The sequence below is a fragment of the Belonocnema kinseyi genome, chromosome 8 (genome assembly GCF_010883055.1).
Source record: "Belonocnema kinseyi isolate 2016_QV_RU_SX_M_011 chromosome 8, B_treatae_v1, whole genome shotgun sequence".
Lineage (NCBI taxonomy): Eukaryota > Metazoa > Arthropoda > Insecta > Hymenoptera > Cynipidae > Belonocnema > Belonocnema kinseyi.
The window spans coordinates 95,539,825-95,549,317 of record NC_046664.1 but is presented as its reverse complement, the minus strand read 5'-3'; the positions used below and the strand labels follow the sequence as shown (position 1 = coordinate 95,549,317).

The 9,493-nt window shown below is 31.6% G+C and overlaps 1 protein-coding gene across 1 annotated transcript; it reads left to right on the top strand.

Annotated features, from left to right (window-relative positions):
• The first annotated feature begins 4,013 nt into the window (after nucleotides 1-4,013).
• Nucleotides 4,014-9,426, top strand: LOC117178936. The gene is made up of 5 exons (XM_033370509.1): nucleotides 4,014-4,253; nucleotides 4,739-5,097; nucleotides 5,188-5,477; nucleotides 7,064-7,295; nucleotides 7,590-9,426. Exons 1-5 carry the CDS (start codon nucleotides 4,234-4,236, stop codon nucleotides 7,751-7,753), a joined length of 1,065 nt encoding a protein of 354 aa, XP_033226400.1. The 5' UTR covers nucleotides 4,014-4,233; the 3' UTR covers nucleotides 7,754-9,426.
• The last annotated feature ends 67 nt before the right edge of the window (nucleotides 9,427-9,493 follow it).

Sequence of the window (9,493 nt, the reverse complement as noted above, 5' to 3'; positions counted from 1 at the left end):
AATGCATTCCGCGCCACAGAAGAGGATTTTCTTTTTCTGCCTTGGTTGTACAGCAGCCAAAGTTTTTCGCTGTGGAAAATCCATGACTTCCACCTTGTCAACTGTTGTCGATTTCCCAATGTTATAACTCTTGCACCGTATACGTCGAATTGAGTTTCAAGCTGAAACGGAAGTTACTCTTGGTATGAAATATTCCTTTCCGTCTAGTCATCGCTCACTGAAGGCTAAATCTGAAGAATCTAAAATGTTTCTTTTACGAAACAGTGAAGATGCTGAAAAAGTAATTTCTGAAGCTAAGTCCTTTGTCCCCTTTCATTCTAAAAGTGTCGGATTGACATTTCCAGAGATTCCTGAACCTACATTCTACCTCGAATCTTTTTTATTTGAGCCTGATGTGGACAAAGAGGAAGGATGCTTACACCAGTATTAACAGACATTAGTAATGACGAACAATTTGAAGAACAGGTAGATAGCAATGTAACGGAAATTGAGTGTCAAGATGTGTGTGAAGATCTATGCATAGTATCTAGTGTTGCTCTAGGAGTTAAAACTTTTAGGAAAGTTGATTTTTCTCCGGATAGTATACAGGGTGATTTTTTTAAATTGAAACTTTCAAATATCTCGAAAAATCTCGAAAAAAAGGCACTCTATAAAAAGATGTTTTGAATCAAAAGTTTCAAGTTAAAAAAATCACCCTGTATACCTGAAAGTCTTGGATGGTCTTCAGGTCCTATAGTTATTACAAAGAAAACTATATTATGCTATCTCTTCAATAGAGATAGCACAAAACTGAGCAGTGAAGTATTACAACGAGAATAAAGGCCCTGTCGTCCAAGGATCCTTTAATACTCTACATCCAAAAACGGAGTCAATATCGAGGGAAGAAACCGTATATGATGATGACTAGTGTTTTTTTTAACAAGCGATAAAAAATCATTTCTAATTGGAAGAGTTTTAGCTTTTGGATATATGAGTGGAAGCACATCCAAGGAATTGCAATATTCCAAATGTTCAGCACCTGTCCAAGGACCTGAAGAAGAAAAAGTTGTAGGTTGCCTATTCTCGTTGCATTCATTTCAAGCTGAAAATAATGCATCACTGCAGCCTGATTTTACATTTTTGTCTGGCTATCATAACATACCGTACTATGTATGTACTATTCCTCGTCCTCGAGTACTAAATGGTTCTCTTGCTGTTAATGAAGGACTTTTCTTAAAGATTTTCTTATTGTTTAAGGCTCCTAAGAAGAAGCGATAAGTTGTGGCTTAAATTTTACCGCGATTTCGCTGGGAGCGTGTGCAATTTTTCAGATTAGCACCCACTCCCGGCGAAATCCTGCAGTGTCCTTATGACAAATTTTTAATGTATATATACTGTTATAAAAATCTGTATGAGGTTTAATATACAAGTGTGTGAAGCAAATATGCACTACCGCTACTGAAATGTAACATACATTGGTGTAGTGAATTTAATATACATGTGTATTAAATTCAATATACAGGTCAGTCTAGCAATGAGTATAAAAACTTAACCTACTTTAATTTCTTTAAATCTCGTCAAATATTCTCAATTAAATGAAAAATCTAGATTTCTTCGACTCGATTTTTATGTATAATGAAAGTGCAAAATGTACGAACACAGTTAATTGTGGGTTACCACTAAGCTATTACTGCCATTGTACATTAAATTTGTTTATAATATGAACAATTATCATTCGAAGAGAAAATTTTTCATATAATATTGTTTCGATTCCAATTTCCTGCAACATAACTTGAAAAAACGTGTATTTATGGAAAATCGTTCAAAACAATTTTTTAACAAATAATTTGTTGATAACAAATTGTTTTTGTATATTGTATAATATTTCAATATCTTTGACTAATGCTATTTTATGCAACTTAAGCGATTTCAACCATTTTTCTGTTATTGACGAGCACCGGGAACGTCAAATAGAAAAAAGGTCATTTCTTCGTCATATTTGTTTATTTATAAAAAACTTTGAACCCGAACTCAAAAATCAGGCTGGACAAATCTTAGAAATTTTATTAGCTTTTTTCGCAATTTTTTTTGTCGAAATCGGTGAAGATGTGTGGGCTGTACGCTATTCTGAACCAAACAAGTCATTTTTCTTCCCAATGTGCGGCATTTTTCTTTTCTTGACTTTTTTTCATATCGTGCGTTATTTGGCTTTAAATGTAGATTTTCGTGTGTTTTTTGAAATTTTGTAAATGCTATAACTCTGGTAAATTTTGGTTTCATAAACAAAAGTCATAAGGATAAATTGATCGTCTGATTGAATACTATGAATATCCATACAATTTTTGAATTTTGAATAAAAGTGGTCAAAAATTTTCCAAATACGCTCACTTTTTAAATTATCACCCAAAATGGCTGGCTAGACACTAAAAGAGTATACCAAATGCCAATCCAATCTGTCAATTCTTTCGAAAGTGATCGTGCTAACAAACTAAAAATCTACAGAGAGAGACTAGACACAAACACACACACAGTGAGCCACATTCGTAAAAACCTGTTTTTCGGATTCAGGGGGTCTAAAAACGTGTACATTTGACAAAAACGGGGTGGATCAAATTTTACACAAATCTAATTCCTTCTCTTGATGAGAATGTAGAAAGTGCGCATCCTACTAGAAAAAAATTGTTACTAAACTTTTTATTGCAATTAGGGTCATTTTTCCATAAAGTCAATTTGTTTTAATATTGCTTTTTCTTAAACCAAAAATACGCATCCTAGCGTAAAGTACATCTAAGAAAATTTGTACATTTCATTTAGGCGAAAAAATTTGTCAAATGAAATGTTATTATAGCTTGTATCGTTTTTCAAAATAGTTACATTTTTTAATTTACTATATATTTTTATAACAAGAGTTTATGACCAAACTTGTAGATCTTTTTTGGTTTAACAAATTATGACATTTAGTTTTTTTCGTCTCTTGTGTAGTTTTACCAAAAAAATAATAGAAAATCTACTCGTCGTATCTAAAAATTATTAACAACAGATTTGCAGATCATTTTTGGGTAAACATTTTTTGTCTTAATTTTTGTTGTAACTTACCTCGTTTTAAAACAATTTTAATTTGTTATTATTTATGATTGAAACAAAAACTAGGCGTCCCATAAAAAAATGATTAACGACAGCTTTGTGACACTTTTTTCGAAGAGCAACTTTTTTTTATTAATTTTTTTTTATTGATTGTGTCGTCTGCTTAAAAATGTGATTTCTTTATATTTAATTTAGCTTTTTATGAATAAAACAAGAACTACATGTTCTATTTTTTAAGTACTACGAATAACCGTACATTGAATTTTTAAATATTGAAAAAAGGTTTCAAAATTTTTGAAAATGCGCTAACTTTTTGAATTTGTATCAACAATAGCTGGCTAACGAAAATTGTATTGGTTTCAAAATTAAAATTTTTTAAAGGTTCAGGACTATGGACGACAGACATTAAATGCTTAAAGAATAAAACCAATAAATAGCGACGGTTCAATTTGCATATATTTCAAACGCGTTTCAAGTTGTACATTTTTTATGGATTTTAGCGTTAAAATTAAACTATTTTGTACTGACAATTTATAAACAACATAATTTTGGGAAGTGGAAATAATTATAAATGAGTATAAGGAAAGGGATAAGTAGTGGGCGAAGGAAGGAGGTGCGGGTAGTTTGAACGATTTAATTAATATCATAACAAGCACTGAAACGCTTTTTGTAGGCGTGCAGTGCCTACTTTCACTTATTGTTTTGGATAAAATGTTTTCAAATTTGCAAATGATCTCATTTTTAATTATCTCAGATTTGGAATGCTAATGCTTCCATATTTCAACAATATTTCAGATTTTAATAATCGATCAAAATCGTTCAAATTACTGTCTAGTGTGTGCCGAAAGATTCAAATTTTCGCGCCACGCGTTTGCGCAAAAGGTCTTTTATGCTTTGCATCTTTTTCAAGTTAGGTTAGGTCAAAACTTAAAAATCAATATTTTCACATCCCACACCATGATCTAACTAACACACTCTCCCACGTCAATTTATTTTCCCAAGCAGACGCGAAGAGAATGCAATGTGACTCTATTAATTGAGAAGTAGTTTTTATTTTTTTTTCGTTCATTATGATGTTTATTTCCTTTTATTATTAGTTACATATTTTCATTATCCACGGTTAAGTTTATACATATCTTATATAAAATTACAAGTGAACGCTGTCCCAATATGCCGAATCAAGTAAAAAGGTGAGTAATTTTTACGCATTTTTCCTTATTTTGTCAATATTTTTATTTATTTTTGAGTTGAAATGAATATTTAGCCGTAGTTTAATAATTGGTTATATTTAATCAAAGAAATATTTTTTTGAGAAGCTATGTACGTACTAAAAGTTTGTAGGTTTATTTTTGGAAAGAATTCTCTAAAAATAAGACCTTTCTTTGTTACACCTTTACACGTGTAGCATATGAGTTTGATGAGGATTTTGTTTTTATTTCATTTGTAATTTGTGTTGGACTAATATGGGCACATTTTTCACATTTTTTTATTTTTATGTATATAAAATCATATGTCCAATCTATAAAATTAATTTTTCGAGTGTTCTTTTATATGTTTTGTAAATGTTCGTCATGCTGCAAATACATTTTTTTAAATATGTTCCTACTTTTCCATATATCCTGAAATGAGAAAATTGGAAATTAGATGTGTCGTACATTATTTTGTTTAATTTTAGCCGTGATAAGAATTGTACAATAGACCGATTCGGGGATCATGGTGGCTTTTTCGACAAAGTTGTTAGACCAATGTTGCAACAAGGCCACGAGGGTGAACTGTGCCTTTGGCTCAGAGAAATGAGTCTACTCCGAACATTTACTAATTGCCCCCAGGAAGATTGCAATGGAAGGAATTTGACTTGGCGTCCAGCAAGAATTATCGACAAGTACAAGTGGACGTGTACCTGTTGCAAAAAAGTCCAACCCATAAGAGATCACTCATTCTTCATGTCAATTAAATGTGATTTAAAGATGTGCCTTCAGATTATTTTAGCCTGGTGTCAAGCTATTCCCAGCGATATCACGGCGAACGATTTAGGTCAATATCCTCGCTATTATTTTCTTTAATTGGTAAAAAATAAATAGTCGAGATTTTTAAAATTTGCAATTCATTTGAATCGGTCCACAGGAATAAAAGAACATGTAGTTAAAAAAGTTTACGAAAGATGTGGAAAAGTTGTGGAAGCCTACGTTACAAGACATTCAGAGGAGTGGATTTTGGGAGGACCGGGCTCAATAATTATTGTGGATGAATTTCCCGGTGGTTACATGTCGGAAAATTCGCTAGACAATACGAATTGCAGGAAACGAAACAACAACTCACACACGATATTGTGTATCGCTGAAGCAAATCTTACGACGATTCATCCTGCGGTTCCTCCTCGGATGTGGTTGCACATGATAGACGCTAATCCTGTGGTGGGTTTATTAAAATTAAAGTTTTATTTATAAACAAAACCATCCAGGTGCTGGTCGCTCTTGAAATCTGGAATCTTGGTGAAATCGTGGCATTTTTGTTTAGAAATCTTTGTCAAATTATAGAAATATATATTTAAAATTTTTTTACATAAAATAATGAAATAGTTAAAATCTTTGAAATTATCTGAAATATTTTGCAATTTTTTAGAATTTGTCAAATCTTTGAGAAGTCTTTGTGATATCATTGATATCTTTGTAAAATATATCGAAAAGTTTCTTGAATCTTTTGAAATATTTGTGAAATTATTGGAATGGTTGTGAAATCATTGATATCTTTGAAATCTTTTTGATATCTATATTAAACCTTTGTGAAATATTTAAAATACTTAGAAATCTTTGTGAAATCATCGAAATTTGTCTAATCATTTGAAAACTTTGTCAATATATTGCGAAATCTTTGAAAAAATCTTTGTGAAATCATTAATATCATTGTAAAATCTGAAATCTTTTTAAATATTTGAAGGTTTCAAGATATTTGTGAAATTATTTAAATATTGTAAAACATTTCTGGGTTATTTTTAAAGCTTTATGAAATCTTTTTCTAATGTTGGAAATTTTTCTGTAATCTTTAAATCTTTGTGAAATAATTTATATCCTTTTGAAATCATTGCAATTTTCTTGAAATTGAAATCTTTTTTTAATCCGTTGTGAACTATTTTGAAAAAATTTCAAAAATCTGTGAAATCTTTTGAAATTTTCGTGAAATATTTTGAAATCATTGAAATTTGTTTGAAATATTTGTGAGATTTAAATCTTTTTTAAATCCTTTGTGAAATATTTCGAAACATTTTCAAAAATCTGAAATATTTAAAAAAATTTGTGAAATATTTTTTAATATTTTGAAGTCCGAAATATTTTGAAAGTTTTCTGAAATCATTGAAATTTTGTTGAAGTCTGAAATCTTTTGAAACCATTGTAAAATCTTTTTGAAATCCTTCGTGAAATATATTGAAACTTTTGTGAATCATTGATATATTTCTTAATCTTTTTCAAATTATTAAAATACTTTAAGCCTTTGTGTTATCATTTTAATCTTTCGAAATCTTCACGCAATTTACGTGATAACTTTTCAAATCTTTGAAATATTTTTAGATTTTTGGGATCTTTGTGAAATCATTTATATATTTCGAAATCATTGGATTCTGTGTGAAATAGTTTATATATTTTTTAAATCATTGTGAGATTTATATGAAATCATTAAAAAAAATATATTTTTTTTAATTGAATCTGAAATTTTTGCCAAATTATTGAAATACTTGTTAAATCTTTTAAATCCTCGCGAATTATTTGAAGTTATCTAAAATATTTTGCTTTTTTTTTGAATCTTCGAAATCTTTGAAATCAAAATCTCTATAATATATTTGAAGTTTTATCTGTCAAAATATTCGTAATCTTTGTGAAATCTTTTATATTCCTTGAAACCTGGTATAGGCACTCAAAATTCGAGTGGTCTCTCCTTCAAAACTTATCTTTCACTTTATGCTTTTTTTAATAACAAGGTAACATTTACATTTTACCATTTTCAGCCTACAAAAATAGATAGAAATGACACAACCAAAAGCAAATGCGGTATGGTAGAAGAAGCTTTGAGTGAAATTAATCAGCACGTCTTGCCTGGTAGTTATGTTGTCGCAAATGGCCGCGCACGTTGTTGCAATTACGAGTCTGTTAAAGAGTTGAAGCAATATGCAGCTCTGAGTGTCGAGTATCTTCAAAAATTTGATTCTTCCAACAGAAACAAATTCGCCAATACCCTAGGTAACGAACATCTTTGGTTTATTCATTCTATTTGAAGATTTTTAATTGTTAGAATGATTTTCTTTCAAGAAAAAACATGCAATGATTAAAATTTACGATTTTTAAATGCTCTTAAAATATGTTTTACCTGTATTAATTGTCATTTTGCAAAATGAATTAAATTTTTAGCATCTTGTGTAGAAAATATAAGATTCTAAATGAACATAGTGTCTTATGAGCCTAACCCAGCAATCCCATTTAATTGTTCCTCCTCAATGAATGCTATTTTTAAGAGCATATTCTTTTTGTGTGCAGAAACTATATGGCAGACTGGAATTGACGTCTGCGAAGAAGTTCAAGATGCTACTCGTTCCTTTGGTCAAAATATTCTGGCGACATATTTGTGGAGACAGAGGTTTGCCATTTCACCATTTCAGTCGATTTTGACTCACATTGTAGAATACTATAGATTTACCTAATCAAGTGATTAACACTATTAAGGGTGGACTAGAATCCGAAAGTTTCTAAAAAGTCAGACCAAACATCTGAATGTTGCCCTAGAAGCTTCTGATTGGTTAATACAGTGACCTTTTGCCTATTTCAAGGCGCATCTATTTCAAGTCCCCCATGCTGGGCTATTTCAAATTATGCAGTTCCATTACTTCCCAAGACGGTTCCTGTACGATCTCGTCCGCGTCAGTGGCTTACCAATTAAAAAGAGGCCTGACGAGCGGGAACCCCACATTGGTTTGAATTAAGTATTTAAGGTAGTCCGGCTTTTGGATCGATCAGATGAAAAATCATTAAAATTAGATTTTTTTGCGGAGAAATGTGTCCTCTTTCACGTAATGCCTTTTTAGGGGCCCTTTCCAGATTAAAATTTGAATTATCACTGTTTAAAGTCGTATGAAAAAACATGGGATCTTATGGAGAGGCCTTTCGCGGGCTCCTAAAATGGTTAATTTTGGCTTTAAAACACGTTGAATATTTTTAGGAAAACTTTTTTCCAGACAGAAAATATAATGCAAAATTTGAATTACTGCCCATTTATACTTGCTTCCAAGATATTTGAGCTTGATTTGAGCAAAATGTAGCTACAATCAAGTCAAATCATCATTTAAATTTAAATTTTATTATTATTTAAAAAACATTTGATTTATATTGATCAGCATAACATTTTTTTACCTAATTTAGTAGATGATATCCTGGCCAAATTTTGTATTTAATTAAAAATTTCAGAAAAAAAATTCATATAGCTTTGACTAGCTTTCCCATTAGCCGGCCTACTTTAAGCATGACATCATGGGAATGCATACTAGTTTTTTGGAGAAATATTCTAAACATAAAAGTAAGCCATAAATGTGCGAATAGTAATTGAGGATAGTTGATAGTATTCCGTAATACTGAAAGGTCTTCAACTGATAAAAAGATGGAACAGAATTGCGCAAATGCATTACACACTTGTACAATATCACTATTCAGACCTTTATAACATACTTTTTATGTTTAAAAATATTTTCTGCAAAAAGGTGTATGCAGTCCCATGTCAAGATGTTCCAACTATGCTACCTTCCTGACATTTCCACATATCCTAGCATGACCGGGATGTCATTCTCCATTATTCAATAGTCCGCGAAATATATGAGTCATTTTTTGACTCTATTATATTGATTTTTAGTTGGCAAATTGTATTTATTCAAGGGAATGTTATATTTCTCACGTTGTACGTCAACAAAAACACTAACATGCATGATGCGCAACATGCTTACAGCTTACGCATCGATACAAGGCCTGGTCCACCATAGGGACCCTGTAGTGAGGGATGCGCCAAACAGGCACAGCTGAGTGCGGATTGGTCGAGCGAGAAGAGAGCGATACTTTCGTTCCAAGAGTAGATACTGTACAGTTATTGAAATTTGCTATAGCTACACGCTTCGGTACCTTCGATGTGCTTAGTGTTTGTCGTGTTCGTTGCCGTTTAAATACATCGCGCCTTCTACCGCTGACTCCAACTTGCGTTCCAACTCCCCCCTCCACATAGCCTTTAGCGCGTCCCTCACTACAGGGTCCCTAGGCCGTCAATGAAGGTCGCCTGAAAAAAATTACCGGACTTGCGATAGAGCAGTGGTCGGCAAACTTTTTGCTTAATTTTCAGGTATGGTCAGGCTCCACCCGACTTAATTTTTTCTACTACTTTTCGGTCTATTCATGTACCTTAG